Source organism: Euleptes europaea, chromosome 9 (genome assembly GCF_029931775.1).
Source record: "Euleptes europaea isolate rEulEur1 chromosome 9, rEulEur1.hap1, whole genome shotgun sequence".
In the NCBI taxonomy this organism is placed as follows: domain Eukaryota; kingdom Metazoa; phylum Chordata; class Lepidosauria; order Squamata; family Sphaerodactylidae; genus Euleptes; species Euleptes europaea.
The window spans coordinates 39,566,085-39,582,692 of NC_079320.1; the positions used below are offsets into that span (position 1 = coordinate 39,566,085).

General features: G+C 42.4%; 1 protein-coding gene across 1 annotated transcript in view; it reads left to right on the top strand.

Annotated features, from left to right (window-relative positions):
- NAA15 (N-alpha-acetyltransferase 15, NatA auxiliary subunit) overlaps window positions 1-16,608 on the top strand; it is a 38,344-nt gene that overhangs the window by 16,200 nt on the left and 5,536 nt on the right. The window contains exons 7-17 of the mRNA XM_056855188.1: window positions 4,228-4,347; window positions 5,289-5,384; window positions 7,619-7,725; window positions 8,769-8,841; window positions 9,632-9,801; window positions 10,653-10,805; window positions 11,309-11,437; window positions 13,529-13,742; window positions 14,291-14,484; window positions 15,020-15,128; window positions 15,774-15,872. Coding sequence (XP_056711166.1) covers window positions 4,228-4,347; window positions 5,289-5,384; window positions 7,619-7,725; window positions 8,769-8,841; window positions 9,632-9,801; window positions 10,653-10,805; window positions 11,309-11,437; window positions 13,529-13,742; window positions 14,291-14,484; window positions 15,020-15,128; window positions 15,774-15,872 — 1,464 coding nt within the window. The remainder of the gene's footprint in view (window positions 1-4,227; window positions 4,348-5,288; window positions 5,385-7,618; window positions 7,726-8,768; window positions 8,842-9,631; window positions 9,802-10,652; window positions 10,806-11,308; window positions 11,438-13,528; window positions 13,743-14,290; window positions 14,485-15,019; window positions 15,129-15,773; window positions 15,873-16,608) is intronic.

Sequence of the window (16,608 nt, forward strand, 5' to 3'; positions counted from 1 at the left end):
CCGTGCCATGGAATAAAGCTGCTGGGGCGGCCGAAACTCGTGCCGCCGGGGCTTCACCGGCCTGCGCGCTAGCTGTACTGTTGGCTCAGGGTCCCCTGTTCAGCCCTCCCCCTGCTCGACCCCACCCCCGGGCGAATCCCCGCGCTGTGGCCTAACGCGGGGGGGGGGGTTGAGACTCGGGCCGCCGGGGCTTCGCCAGCCTGTGTGCTGGCCACGCCGCCGGCTTAGTGGGCCCCTGTGTGTGTGGCCGTGTTCATGCAGGAAGGAACCTGGGACCTTTTACAAGCGGGTGCGTGCCTTTGTGTGTGTGCGGGGGAGGGGGGCAACCGGGAAGGAACCTGGGACCTTCTGCAAGTTGGTGCGTGCCTTTTCTGTTTGTGGGAGGGGCGACCAGGAAGGAACTTGGGACCTTCTGCAAGTGGGTGCGTGCCTGTGTGTGTGTGCGCGCGGGGGAGGCGGGAACCGGGAAGGAACCTGGGACCTTTTGCAAGCCCGTGTGTGTCTTTGTGTGTGTGCGTGTGGGGGAACCGGGAAGGAACCTGGGACCTTGTGCAAGCGGGTGCTTGCCTGTGTGTGTGTGTGCTCGCGGGGGGGGGAGGGGGGGAACCGGGAAGGAACCTGGGACCTTTTGCAAGCGGGTGCATGCCTGTGTGTGTGTGAGGGGGAGAACCGGAAAGGAACCTGGGACCTTCTGCAAGCGGGTGCGTGCCTGTGTGTGTGTGTGTGCGTGCGCGGGGGGAAACCGGGAAGGAACCTGGGACCTTTTGCGAGTGGGTGCGTGCCTGTGTGTGGGTGGGTGAATGGGTGGGAGAACCGGGAAGGAACATGGGACCATCTGCAAGCGGGTGCATGCCTGCTTGCGTGCGGGGGAACCAGGAAGGAACCTGGGACCTTCTGCAAGTGGGTGCGTGCCTGTGCATGCGCGCTGGGAAACCGGGAAGGAACCTGGGACCTTCTGGAAGCGGGTGCGTGCCTGTGTGTGTGTGCGCGGGGGGGAACCGGGAAGGAACCTGGGACCTTCTGCAAACGGGTGCAAGCCTGTGTGTGTGCATGCGCGGGGAGGGAGAAACCTGGGACATTCTGTAAGTGGGTGCGTGCCTGTGTGTGTGCGCGCGCGGGGAGGGCCCGGGAAGGAACCTGGGACTTTCTGCAAGAGGGTGGGTGCCTCTATGTGTGTGTGGGGGGGGGGAGAAGCGGGAAGGAACCTGGGACCTTCTGCAAGCTGGTGCGTGCCTGTGTGTGTGTGTGCGTGCGCGGGGGGAAACCGGGAAGGAACCTGGGACCTTTTGCGAGTGGGTGCGTGCCTGTGTGTGGGTGGGTGAACGGGTGGGAGAACCGGGAAGGAACATGGGACCTTCTGCAAGCGGGTGCGTGCCTGTTTGCGTGCGGGGGAACCAGGAAGGAACCTGGGACCTTCTGCAAGTGGGTGTGTGCCTGTGCATGCGCGCTGGGGAACCGGGAAGGAACCTGGGACCTTCTGGAAGCGGGTGCGTGCCTGTGTGTGTGTGCGCGGGGGGGAACCGGGAAGGAACCTGGGACCTTCTGCAAGCGGGTGCAAGCCTGTGTGTGTGCATGCGCGGGGAGGGAGAAACCTGGGACATTCTGCAAGTGGGTGCGTGCCTGTGTGTGTGTGTGGGGGGGGGAGAACCGGGAAGGAACCTGGGACCTTCTGCAAGCGGGTGGGTGCCTGTGTGTGTGTGCGTGCACGCGGGGGAACCGGGAAGGAACCTGGGACCTTCTGCAAGTGAGTGTGTGCCTGTGTGTGCGCGCACGCAGGGGAGGGACCGGGAAGGAACCTGGACCTTTTGCAAAGGGGTGCGTGCCTGTGTGTGTGTGTGTGTGTGTGTGAAGAACCTTCCCTCCCTCCCTTCTTTCCTTCCCTCACTTTTCTGCATAGCCTCTCCTAGGGTTGCCAACCTGCAGGTGGTGGCTGGAGACTTGGCAACCCTATCATCCTCCCCGCCCGGTATGTCCCCCGAATGGTGTTATAAGTATGCAAATGGCCCTTGGCAGGAAATAGGTTCCCCAGCCCTGCCCTATGAGGAGAGACTTAGGGAGTTGGGTTTGTTTAGTTTGGAGAAGAGAAGGTTGAGGGGAGACATGATAGCCATGTTTAAATATTTGAAAGGATGTCATGTTGATGAGGGAACTAGCTTGTTCTCTGTTGCTCCAGAGACTAGGACACGGAGTAATGGATTTAAACTAATAGAAAAGCGATTCCACCTAAACATTAGGAAGAACTTCCTGACGGTAAGGGCTGTTCGATGGTGGAATGCACTGCCTCGGAGGGTGGTGGAGTCCCCGTCTTTGGAGGTCTTTAAGCAGAAGCTGGATGGTCATCTGTCGGGAGTGCTTTGATTGTGGGATCCTTCATGGTGGGGGGAGGGTTGGGGTCACTGGGGATGTTGGGGGGGGAGGTAGTTTCCTGCATTGGGCAGGGGGTTGGACTAGATTACCCTGGTGGACCCTTCCAACTCTATGATTCTATAGCTAGGTTACAAAAAAAGATATATTGTGTATCAGTTGATAGCTCTGTAGTACCTTCAATAGCAAATGTGACCCAGCAGTCTAACAACTTTGTAGATAAATCAATTGCACTAATTCTGAAGTAGATGCTACTGCTAATGTCACATAACCTGAGATTACTAAATCACCAACTTGTCATGTTTGCTTGGATGACTTCCAATTACAGTAATTTGAGAATGTGGACTAAGTGCAGCATAAATGACGAGACATACTTTCATGTAGTGCTTTCGTTTGCCTCATTGTAGTGTTATATTTGCTGTATTTTTGTTTTACAAGAGCTGATAATGCTTAACTGATGGCCAAATAAGGTTAAATGTGTCTGGTTTGTATTTAAATTTCATGGCTGTGTATGAAGAGGTGTAATAGCTCTGCGACGTAGACATGAAAGGAGTGGATCTAAAGCTAATAAAGATAATGTCTGGGTGGATATCGCTGTAGAATTCTAGTTTTTAGATGAAGAGCTTGAAAAGTAGCAGTCTCTTTTGAACCCTCTATAAATATGTTGTGGGTTTTTGTAAGCATAGTTCTTAAAAATATTTCAAGTTTTGTTTATGGAGGAAAATTTGGATTTGGAAACATAAGAATGCTCAATATTTGTACAAAAGTAGGTTAGGTTATATTCATGCAAAATATGGTGGGGGGTTTTGTTTGTTTTTTAATACAGTATTTTAGACAACTTGCATTAATCTGAAAATTATTAGGTGACTAGGGTTGGCTGTATTCAACTGTTAAAAGGTAACGGTCCCCTGTGCAAGCACCGGGTCATTCCTGACCCAAGGGGTGACGTCACATCCCGATGTTTACTAGGCAGACTTTGTTTGCGGAGTAGTTTGCCAGTCCTTCCCCAGTCATCTTCCCTTTACCCCCAGCAAGCTGGGTACTCATTTTACCGACCTCGGAAGAATGGAAGGCAAAGTCAACCTTGAGCCAGCTACATGTTAGTGGAGGCTAATTCATTTGATCCAAATATAATATTTAATTGCTGTGTGGCAAGATACTGAAGTTCTAAACTATTAACAGTTTTGGCCCTGGTAGCATCAAGCTTTATTTTCTTATGTTTTAATAAATTGAACCAGTCTGTCAGGTTACCTATGTGTTAGGTATGTGTATTCTTCCAAAAATTGGGTCCTATTTGGATTTCTTCCTTGCTAGATAAAGCTTTATGTCAAGGTTTTGTGTTTTAAAGAGTCTGATAGTTCTGATTTTCTTTCATGCATAAGATCAGCATGAAAGATCAGTGTGCCTCTTAGCTTCCAACATGAGATATGCTTGTAGGAGAATTCCAGAAAGCACATAGGAATAAATAGGGTGGGGTAATTATAGCCAATCTCAACCAAATCAGAGTTTTCTGAACCTAGTACATGAGATGATTGATGTACAATGCTAAATCATAAGGTATAGATGAAAGAGTGTGATGATTTACAGCACGGTTGTGCTTCATATTGCACATCAGACTTAATTTTTAGTTAGTATAGTCACGGTTTCCTTTGGGGGGGAATAGTTGACTTTGGGCTGTGGTAGAACTTTTTGTTTGATTTCCTTGTGCAGCTTGAGATAAGTAAATCCCTTAAATGTGGCAAGACTAATAGTTGGCTTGGGGAAATTCCACACAAGAGAGCATTTTGTGTAAAGGAATTTGTGTCATGCAATAGATATTAAGCCTCTTCTCACAATTGATTTATAATTCTGCATTTTTAACAGGAGAACTTCTGTTACAACTCTGCAGGCTGGAAGAAGCAACTGAGATTTATAGAGGATTGCAAGAAAGAAATCCTGAAAACTGGGCTTATTACAAAGGCTTAGAAAAGGCACTTAAACCAGGTAACAAGCTGGGGCAAAGATGTGTGAACCTGTGAAATTGTTAATACTTTAGGGAAAGGGGCTGTGACTCAGTGGTAGACCATCTGCTTGGCATGCAGAAGGTCCCAGGTTCAGTCCCCCGGCATTTCCTATCTTAAAAAGGATCAGGTGGTAGGTGATGTGAAAGACCTCTGCCTGAGATGCTGGACAGCCACTGCCAGTCTGAGTAGACAATACTGACCTTGATGGATCAAGCAGTCTGATTCAGTGTAAGGCAGCTTCATGTGTTTCATGAGTATTAAACATTATGTAGAACAGGTGCATTCATTAATTATATTGGATTACTTTTATGGCATATGAAGTTGCAGGAGCTTAGTTTTGTTTTTTTCAAGAAAATTAAATATGGTAGATGAAAATACATTTTTATGTAAATGTGTCCCCATTATCCTAATGGTGGAAGTTGAATTTGTTTTGAGTTGTCTACTCAACTCAGTGTATTATAACTTTTTTTTTTGCCTAATAGCCTCCTACACCATATGAGAAGCTGCTATTGGAATTTAGAGTAGCTCCAAAAATTATTTGGCATGGGGAAATGTGAAATACGGGACCTGCTCGAGCCTTTGAGATTATCTAAAACTCTCTGGTTTGGAAAACTTGAAATTCCCTTTACTTAGGGTTTGTTGTTGTAATGTATGGCATTTATTATAAGGTTTATTGTCTACCTAATCCTGGAAGGCAATGGCAAATCACCCCATAAGCATAATCTGCCTAGTAAACATCATGATATGATGTCACCCCATGGGTCAGTAATGACCCGGTGCTTGCACAGGAGACTTTTACCTTTTTAAATCCCAGAAGGCTCTTTGCAAGTATTTTTTCCCCATTTTTTTAACATTTATTTACATAGAAAAATAACATTTTACAAATTAATGCAAGCATTCTTGTGTTTTCACCCCTCTAAGGTAACATGTTAGAGCGGTTCAAGATCTATGAAGAAGCCTGGACTAAGTACCCAAGGGGACTGGTTCCAAGAAGATTGCCATTAAACTTCTTATCTGGTAAGATATATTTTAGCAACTTAATAGAATAGTTATAACCTTAGAGAATATCATGTTTCATGTCCTCTTCATCAATAACTTGGAAGTGACATCAGACATTTTTTTCTGGGCATCAGCTGTAGACATAAGGGAATGCTAAATCGACTGTTCCTTTGTCTACAGACTGGGCTTGCTAATCGCTTCTGATGCCATGACTACCTTTTGTTAGAGTGGTTAAAGTGGCAGCTGTTAAGAGAAGGCAGTGTAGAAATTCAGATCTTTATTGTTGAAGAGATTTGGTATCACTGTCATCCTCCACACCCACCCCTTCTAAAACATAACAGCAAAGAAACTTGTGCTGTTTCCACGTTGAGCCATCTTGTATTGAGGTGGGGGACTGAATTTAATTTATTAAAAATTGTCCTGCAAATATTATCTGCTCTGGGATGGGAAAAAACACACAATGCCCAATAATATTGTTCCTGTGTTGCAATTAAGCAAAGGTGAGACTTCCCCACCCCAGCAATTTTGTTGAAAAGCTATTAAAACAACTTCCCAGGTTACTGATGAGGGAACCTGATTCCTGGTTTGGAGTGGGGGAGAGCAGAGTTCTTCTCTAACCTATTTCTATAGCAGGCTTCTCTCCCACTTTGAAGTTTGGTGAAAAATCTATTGATGAATTCGCTGAAAGGGGATTGTGGGGAGCGGAGACACACCCTTTCCCCAGTATTTCCTGTAGACATACTGGCTGTTGTATTCAAACATAACAAACCATAGTTTGTCATTATAGGAGCAAGCCTTGAATCCTCTGAATTGTACACTTCTTTTCTTGTCCCTCTTTACATGGCTTAGAAATCAATCAGTCATGATAAACCATAATTGATGATTGGTTCTTGTAGGTTATCCGGGCTGTGTAACCGTGGTCTTGGAATTTTCTTTCCTGACGTTTCGCCAGCAACTGTGGCAGGCATCTTCAGAGTAGTAACTACTCTGAAGATGCCTGCCACAGTTGCTGGCGAAACGTCAGGAAAGAAAATTCCAAGACCACGGTTACACAGCCCGGATAACCTACAAGAACCAATGAACTCTGACCGTGAAAGCCTTCGACAATATTTTCATAATTGATGAATTTGTTCTTGCTTCCAAATCAGGATTAAATCTCACACAAAATCACAAATTTTAGTAAATGCTCAGAAGTTATTAAATTTCAAGCTGTGCTGAGGAGGAAGAAGGAAGCTTGCGAACCCAAGCATGCCCAAGGCTTGTTCTCATACTGATAAAGCATGGTTTGTCATTGACATGTGAATGAAGCTACTGTGTTTGCTAAATTTTGTTCTTAAACTTGTCTGGAAGATGTCTTTATATGAAGTATGACTAGCTGGTATAAGAAGCTGCTTCTTATAAACGTTTTTTTAAAATGTTGTTGACAGCCATAAGCCTTAGAACTGTTTGCCATATTGTATTAACATAAGCGCCTACACAAGTCATTCTGATAACATAAATTGTAGTATTAGAGACTTGTGCCTACCTCTGGGTCAGTCGTGGGTGTGCCTAAGTTCAGTTCAGCTGGTGTCTCTAGACCGTTTCATGGGTGTTTTTTTCATACCACAATTTATCTGTGACAGTGCATGTAGGGTGATAGGCATGTTGATACGTAAAAATGCCTTCTGTGTGAATGTTCTGCCCATCACCTGCTTCACATATTTCAGTTAGAGATACAAGCAGATCTTCCCAGATTCTGATGTGAGAATGATCTGTGGGGTGTACATCTGCCAACATCAAAAAATGAGAGGTAATATCATGGGTAGTGATTAATCTAGGTGTTTGGTTTGAATTTAGGAACTGGCTTTAATCAAGTGGAAGAATTCACAGAAGGGGTTAACGGAATATGCCTCTCCCTGCCTTCCTCAAGCAACCTGCCGTTTGTCCTGAAATGCTTCTCTTGAGGTTTAGGAAAGTCTCAGTGAAAATGCCCCACAGGACAGGGTGTTGCAGCAACAAGGGAAATTTGAGTAACATCATCTCATTCTCCTTCCTGTGATGCAATTTGAGGGTGGCAAGATGGAGAAAAAGATGCTTTCCTGTGGCTGATTTTGCTAGCAAGGCTATCCCGATCCTTAGAGAGTTTTGAGACAAAAAGCAGGCTGCTTGGGAAATGGGAAGGTGGGGGGGAATCCACTCCATGAACTCCTTCCAGATCCAACCCAAAATTCTGAAGTAATGCAAGAGAATGAACAGATATTTTTCTTCCCAAGGTGAGAAATTTAAGGAATGTTTGGACAAATTTCTAAGGATGAATTTCAGCAAAGGCTGCCCACCTGTCTTCAATACTTTGAGATCATTATACAAAGATAAAGAAAAGGTAATCATAACATACATTGTGTGGTGCTTTCTTTAGTCTCACACATACACACAAGGACATACATAGCATGCATAATCCTGCTGGCTTAATAGATATGTACAGGTATATTTCATACATAGATAAAATCTCATTAATCCTCCTTGTATACATTAATTTTCATGGGCTGAGGCTGACTGTATACATTTGGGGACAGAGAAGAGTCCAGGCATCTTTGTAACACACTTTCTGGAATGAACTGTCCTTTGGGGCTGCCAGCATAGTTAGAGTTTCCTCACAGGATTCTGGATCCATGCATACTCTGGATGCTACTCAAGGGATAATATTTGCATATCTGGACTATAAGAAAATCTATGTTGAGTTCGCAGCTGTATGAAATTTTTATGCTAAGGGATTAGAATATGGGTTGTAAAGCTGGACTCTGAGCTTTTTCCATGAAGAAATCATTTGAAAATGTTGAGTTCCACAAAGTCATGTGTATGTGCAATACTGGCTGTCTTGTAAATAATAAATAAATTCCCCTTGGATTGCAGAAGTTACTGCTCAGACGCAGACTTTCCATCTAATAGTTGATTTGCTTTACAGTTATGTATCCTGATAGCAAAAATCTAATGTTAAATTTCCTAATCTATAAAGTATCCCTTGTTAATCTGTTAGTCACATGTAATCAGGAAATACTGTCTATAGTAAGAAATTGGCTCCTGGAGACTCAGTGATGTCTTCCTGCAGATCCAAAGCTCACCCTTCTATTGTGAATCCAAAGGCAAGATAAACATGTGGAGGGAGTGGTAACCGTGGCCTGTGAGGCTTGGGTGCAGCCTAGCCCCTCATCTTATGAGGATGAAATAAAGTGGTCCTCCTATAAATTTAGCCGATGACCAGGGGAGTAAAGGATAGCGTGAAGATGTGTGCAGACAAGTTCACAGTCATATCAGCTCTTGTTTCTACTTCTGCCTCATATGTTCATGATTTGGGATTTTGTAGCAATTCTGTCATCAACGTTGAGCTAAAATATTTGTCATAAATTTTATGTCTTGCAAATATAGGTGGCAATCATAGAAGAACTGGTAGTAGGTTATGAAACTTCCCTTAAAAGCTGCAGATTATTTAATCCGAATGGTAAGTGTAACACTGTAAAAGATACTGGATGGCTTTCCTCTTAATTCCATTTTGTCTCCCATTTCCCTTTTCTAGATTGTACCAGTAAGTCCTGGCATACCTGTACTCCTTCTCGATGTGCTTTTTTGGGTCACTTTCAGTTTGTGAGAAACTGATCTAGTGAACACACTCTCAGCGCTGACAGGCTGGTCAACACCAGTATTCACTTACTGCAGTGCAAGTGAGGGTGGGGACTGAGTCTGAGGACCCAGACCTAGCTTGTCCTGTGTTTTCATGGCAGAGGCTTAGATGGAAGGGCTGCATCATTTGTGTGCAAACATGTGCATAACACTACCCGGCCCCGAGCGTGCTGCTGTAATGCAAATGAACGTACCTGGAAACTTGGACCTGTCCTTAGTTCCTACATCTTGCAGTAGTAGTTGTGGCCTGGAATGTGCTCACCAAACACTTTCCTTAAGGTGTGCTTCAAAGACTGAAGTGTTCTCTGCTCTTGTAATTCATATTATATTGAATGTTCTAGTCTTCAAGGGAATAAGAGCATATTCATGAAATCGATAAGTTGAACTGTCAGCTTGGAACCCCCCTATATCTAGCTTTGCCAGCCAGCCTTTTCTCTCTCTTCTCCCTACCCTTCACCCCCAAAAAGTTATTCTATGGTGTGGACTATAAATCTTGCATACCTGTTAGAGTGGTCCAGATACAGCTGGTTGGTGAGAAACAGTAAATGTTTTCTTTTCACTGGGCTTCCTTCTGGTCATCTAATATAAAATGGTACTTTCCTTCCAAATAGATGATGGTAAAGAAGAACCTCCAACTACGTTGCTCTGGGTCCAGTACTACTTGGCACAACACTATGACAAAATAGGGCAACCGTCTATAGCTCTGGAATACATTAATGCTGCAATAGAAAGCACACCCACCTTGATAGAGCTGTTCCTAGTGAAGGCTAAAATCTACAAGGTAACTTCATTCCCTGGAGGTTTTTAAGCAGAGGCTAGATGGCCATCTGTCAGCAATGTTGATTCAATGACCTTAGGCAGTTCATGAGAAAGGAAGGCATCTTGGCCATCTTCTGGGCATGGAGTAGGGGTCACTTGGGGTGTGGGGGAGGTAGTTGTGAATTTCCTGCATTGTGCAGGGGGTTGGACTAGATGACCCTGGTGGTCCCTTCCAATTCTATGATTCATTCTTATTGCAGCTGACTTCCACCTCACAACACTACCTTTTCTTGTATTTAAAGAATCGACAGATTCTTTGGCTCAGTCAGGGATGCAGACACATGTTCCATCAACCTACAGGTGTGTTAACACCGTCAAGGTATCTTGTGCTGGCAAGACCTTGCTCTCCTGAGGTCCTAAATTTATATTTTAACGAGGCAAACAAAATTAATGTCCAATCTCTGTCCCTGCACTGGTACAAACGCCATTGGTAGTGGAAATGTCAACAGTGCTTGGCAAATACAAGAAATCTGAAGGATGTGTGATCATACAATGATCAGAGTGGGATTTCAGTAATTGTACATTGCTATCTGGCTTCTCTGGGAATAGATGCAAAAAGAACAATCTCCTTGTTCTGCATCCATTTCCTGATAAATCTGTTGGCATGGAATTGGATAAAATTGCTTGAACAATAACAAATAAAACATGACTTGCATTATTTTAATATTGGGGTTTGTTGGCCTAGTAGTTTAGTTTGGGGATCAGTGCTGAACACTGTCACTTGAACCTTTTGTTATAACTTCCATCAGGGAGTAGAATATGACACAGATCAACTGTCAAATTTATCTGGTTTGCTCTTGTTTTCATTTTAAGCATGCTGGAAACATAAAAGAAGCAGCAAGATGGATGGATGAGGCTCAAGCGCTGGACACAGCAGATAGGTTTATCAACTCCAAATGTGCAAAGTACATGTTGAAAGCCAACTTGATAAAAGAAGCAGAAGAAATGTGTTCAAAGTTTACAAGGGTTTGTGCACTTACTTTGGTTTCTAGTTTAAAATATGTAATCAGCACGTCAGCCATTGCTTTGTAAAGAAATTCAGTTCAGGCCACTTTATGGATATTTGCCTGCCAAAAATGTTAGCAAAAATGTGCCTTAGGGCTTTTTGAGATATGCTGTTAAGGTCTGACCTACTATGACCATAAACCTTTCAGTAACGTTTTTTGGATGTGTGACTCCGCTCTCCCGCCACTGCAGAATTAACACACACCCACAGTGTATCTTTCTAAGTTTAAACATCTTCATCTGTTGCATTCCGATTCCATTTTGTGATGTCTGTGGTTGTAGCCTGCTTTTCTGACAGGTGCCCTCACTCCCTTTGTATTCGCCATATTTCTCTTTCTAAGAATAGATAAATGATTTCTAGAACATTTCAGAACCAAAATATCACTTATTCAGAGTTGATTTTTTTATAAACTGAACTAATGTAATGACTTTGCTTTGAAATATTTCTTTAAATTCCTTTTTAGGAAGGAACATCAGCAGTAGAAAACTTGAATGAAATGCAGTGTATGTGGTTCCAGACAGAATGTGCCCAAGCTTATAAAACGATGAGTAAATTTGGCGAAGCACTTAAAAAATGCCACGAAATTGAGAGAGTATGTACCTAATAAATTTACATTTAATATTTCCTGATTGCCCACTTCAAGATGAGAGTTTCACAAATCTAGCTTTTCTGATTTGGATTTTTTAAAGTTTGTATGCACTCCTTTTATTTATTGTTTACATGCTCTTTTGCATAGCACATTGTAGCTTTCCAAACAATAACCTCACAACTATTCAGTGTAATAATTTTATATCATAATAACATAGCAACCTGAAAAAACACTTTCCAACAGTATAGAAAAATTCACCTCCAAATTAATCCAATAATCAACTCATAGGCCCAATCTTGTTCCCATAGAGAGCCTTTAAAAACCAACCGCCTCAGCTGTAGAGCAGTCAGCAATTCAATCTTGCCAGAGAAGGCGCCCTGTGCATCTCTTCTGATAGGTTGTTTCAAAGGGCAGGAGCTGCTTCAGAAAGAGTTGCAACTCGTATGATGATCAGATAAACTTCTTGTTAGGAGGAGACCTCTAACAAAAGTTGCTGAGCCAACCACCTGATGTGTAAGCATGAATTAGAAGAGAGAGGCAGTCTTTCAAATAAGAATCCAAAGTCATAGTGGGCTTGAAGAGTTAAAACCAGCACCTTCTATTGTGCCCAGAAACAAACAGGAAGCCAGTGCAGCTGTTCTAAAAGAGGTAATATTTGCACATAGTACCCTGTCCCAACTAACAAGTGAGCTGCTGCATCATGTACCTGTTGAACATTCCCAGTTACTTTCAAGGGCATTCCCCAACAGAGCTCATGCAGTATTCTGTAGGTTTCAGAAGCACGGATCAGTGTGACTTGGTCAAGAAAGGGAGAAAGCTTTTCAATTCAGATGCAATTGGAAGAAAGTATTCCTGGCCCTAGTACGAAACTGTTTTCTCAAAAAGCAAGATTGGGTTCTGAACCAATTTCCAGGCTCTTCACTTGACTGGGTAGACAACACAATGCCATCTAGCCTAGGCAAATCAAACCCCTCAAGAATATCTGCCTAAGAATGGCAACTCTTGACACTGGTTTATACTTCTATCTTGTTGGTGTCTGAATTGTCAAACTATGGTTAGGACCTTGCACGGTCTGCAAACTGACTTGAAATTGTCACTTTGAATAGTGGTTTTATTTAAGTATTCATAGGGTTTGGCGCCTGGTACTAACCGTGATTTTTATTTCAAATGTCAAAAGGAAATAACGTGCACAGTAGAGCATCTTCAAGCTATGACTTAACATTATGTCTAGATTAAACCACTGATTAGCAAATTCCTGTGTAAGGCTGTTGTATCCACAGTATACAAAGTTCTTCTACCTAAACTATATGACGCATTCTGAAGACTGTATTGAACGTGCATTGAAGGCTGAGCTTGTATTTTTTTTAAATTTTGTGGTGCTCCTTGCCACACACACAAGTGAAGTCTGAAACTTTTGTTTCCAATAACTACTTTTCAGTAGAATGCAATTTTAAATATGCTAGCTCCAAAGAACTTGTAGAACTGAGGCACATCAAGTGTACAAAAATCAGACTTTTGGTATGATACATCTCCTTAAACTTCATTTACCACGGAGAATATTCTCAAGCCTTCATGCATTGGCAAATAGACCCATGAAAGTATATGCCACAATAAGTTAGTCTTTAATATGTGTTGGACTACTTGTTACCCTTCTGGAATTACTGGATTTTGCATTGTGTTCTAGCTTGCTAGCCATGTTCTGCAACCAAATAACATTTGATGGTCTAGTCTTGCTTCATCAATTTTTAAAATGTGGGTATTAAATCTGCCTGATGGAATCTGGTTCATGTTCCTCTGTACTGCTTATCCATATTTCGAAGTGGTAGTTTAGGATGTTGGGCAGAAGTCGTTCTGTGCTCTGCCACCTGAAAGCTGAGGATTAAACTGCTGTTACTTTCTATATACGTAGCATTTGCTGTAGCACTTAACTGTGGCCCCTCCTCAGTGGTAAAGTTTACTGCTTATTGATGTATGTTGACTGGGTTACCAGCCTTTAACTTCATAGTACAGAACTCCTTAGTTTTATAACTTCTGTAATCATGTTTAAGACCTTTGTGATTGCTGACGCTCGCTAAATGACTGGTATTGTGTTAGCATTTTGTAGAAATCACAGATGACCAATTTGACTTCCATACATACTGCATGAGGAAAATCACACTTAGATCTTACGTGGACTTGTTGAAACTAGAAGATGTACTTCGGCAGCATCCGTTTTATTTTAAGGCAGCAAGAATTGCCATAGAAATATATTTGAAACTCCATGATAACCCCCTGACAGATGAGAATAAAGAGCATGAAGCTGATACAGGTATAAGATACTTCCAGTACTCACTACATACAGTACAGTTGAGTTTTAGCTTTGTGTTTATGCTGTGTACGATGATATTTACTGTGTCACTTTTCAGTTAGGCATGCAAATTGGTGGGTAGTATTACCTTTCAATTAAAAGTTCAGGGATGTTATACTTAAAATTCAGGAGCTTCATATTCAGTTAAGACATCACAGTTACTATAAAATACACTAACTATTCTGCATTTCCTTTAAAATATTAAAGCCAAAAATTCACAGGGATCTGTTGCCATGCAATTGGTCAAAATGTATAAATTACTGACAATTTATTAAACGTTCCTTTGACCTTTATGAATGTAGGAGCATGTTTCTGTTTGAGGGAAAATTGGATGGCTTGGTGTTACCTCTCCAGCATCCCAGCTTTGGATCATAATTCAGAGCCTGATAAGGTTAGGGTTGGAAAATAAAAATATTTGAATAACTTGAGCTGCCAAAAATGTGGCTTACTATATTGATAAGAACTGGATCTTCTCTGCATAATCTATGTCAAATGTGGTTTCTATAAAGCAAATATGTCTGATAAGGAATTAAAGAAGCTACGCAATAAGCAGCGGAGAGCTCAGAAAAAAGCTCAGCTAGAGGAAGAAAAAAAGAATGCAGAAAAAGAGAAGCAGCAAAGAAACCAGAAAAAGAAGAAAGATGATGATGATGAAGAAATTGGAGGACCGAAGGAAGAGCTTATTCCTGAGAAACTAGCAAAGGTATTCAAACCGTGGACTGTGATTTGTTTTTGTAGAATATTTGTTTGAACATGCAATTCTACAGAATTAATTGAAGAGAACCACTTTGTAATGTAAAAAGTTGACCATCCTTTCTCAGCTTATCATCGGTCCTTATTGCATCATTTCTCACACATGAGCATGCACATAGTCATTGCTGGTGTGCTGTGTGAAATAAGTATGTGTTTGCTGCAAAGACTCTTGTATAACGAAACATGGAATACCTGTAGATTGATGACCTGGCTACCAATTGTCAGGGGTGGAGGGTAGGCTTTGTTCCCACCTCATCCCCAAAGGCAGCCCTTTACTTCCCAGAGGAAGGAATAGTAGCCGCTGACACATGGAAAAGAAAGGTAAAATATCACACTTGAATGCACAGTTGTGGTATCTGTTGCCTCTTTGGGAACTCCAGACATGGAGTTCCCAAGCTCTGGTTCTGTTTATACAGATTTTTCAGTTTAAACATAACGATTCTGAAGTGTATAAGTCCTTTGGCAAAATGTTTTTGCATTTTCAGGTTGAAGCACCTTTGGAAGAAGCCATTAAGTTTTTAACTCCATTAAAGAATTTGGTGAAGAACAAAATAGAAACTCATCTTTTTGCCTTTGAAATTTACTTCAGGAAAGGTAGGTAGAAGAAACCATAAAGTAGAACAGCTTCAGTAATCTAGAATATGTATCCACATGTAAATTGCAAGCTTTTTCGTATGCCCTGATCAGTCTGGGAGACTCAGTGTTGTCAAATACCATCCTCACATATGACAATAAGGAGTTTTTGCTGTTTCATAATAGTACTCTTCATAAGCAGCCTTACTGTTGTATTAAAATTACAGCATGCTTTGCATAGGAGAAGCAACTTTAGAAAGTAAATTCTTTTGTTCATTATTGGCTGCACTTATTTTGTGCATGCCTCAATAATTTGCTTGCACAGGGGACTACCTTTACAATAACTTGAGACCACTTCTGACCTTAAAGTAAGCTATCAAAACAAAACAGCAGTGCCAACATGCTTAGAAGAAATGTTTGTTTCAGTCTGAATTTGTATTATTTACAACCAATTTGAAAGCAGAGGCCAAAATACCCAGTCTCCCGCATTTGTTAGTGGAGCCCCTGTGATTTCTGATGGGTCACCCACTTGTTTGTTCTACTGGTTCTTTCATTGTTTATTTTCATTGTAACTGTAAGTCATAGTTGGGTTCTCTGCTGAATGTAAGTGCCCAAGAGAGTAAGAATACTTTGTAATCCAGTGCCAATTTATTTTGTTTCCAACAGAAAAATTTCTACTTATGCTGCAGTCTGTGAAGAGAGCATTTGCTATTGACCCCAGTCATCCATGGCTTCACGAGTGTATGATTCACCTCTTCAGCAGTGGTATGAATCCAAACTGCTCCCAGGAGCTGTTATATGTAGTGATCTGTTGTAATTGATAACTCTGAACATTTTAAGAAGCAGTCATAAGATTTACCTAAGCTGGGCTTGGATCAAGTCTAAACATTTCCGCAAGCACTAGGATTTCTGCCCATAGTCCCCTCTCCACCAGGAAAAGGATTTGGGGGGGATTTTGGGCTGCTGTGGTAGTGGGGAGGTGGTAAATAATGGTCCAAGGGTGGAAGTCCTTGCACCTGCAGAAGCATTAGTCTAGATCCAACCTGAGCTTTGTGTGCTGCAAGCAAACGTCTTAGGCTTATTTATTAACAGTGTAATTTACTGGGCAGTGGAATATATCTAAACTCTGTATTTGGCTGGGAGGGACTCTGTGACAGAGCATCTTCTTGGCACGCAGGAGGTCCTGGGTTCAATCCCTGGCTTTTCCACTTGAGAAAGGCCTCTGTCTGGAACCCTGAAGAACCGCTGCATGTCTGAGTAGACAGTACTGATCTTGATGGACCAATGGTCTGATTCAGTATCAAGCAGCTTCATATGTTCCTATAGCCAAAACTCTTTTCTTCGTTTATCCTCTTTTCTTCCTCCCTTGCACTCTTCATCTTTAATATACTGTCTAAATGTTTTAAATACTTAGCATGGCATATATTGCACTTACAATCTGACTTGGGGGGTGCTTTTCTTAATTATACAGTATTTAAGATTTTGGAGAATTGGAGTGCTT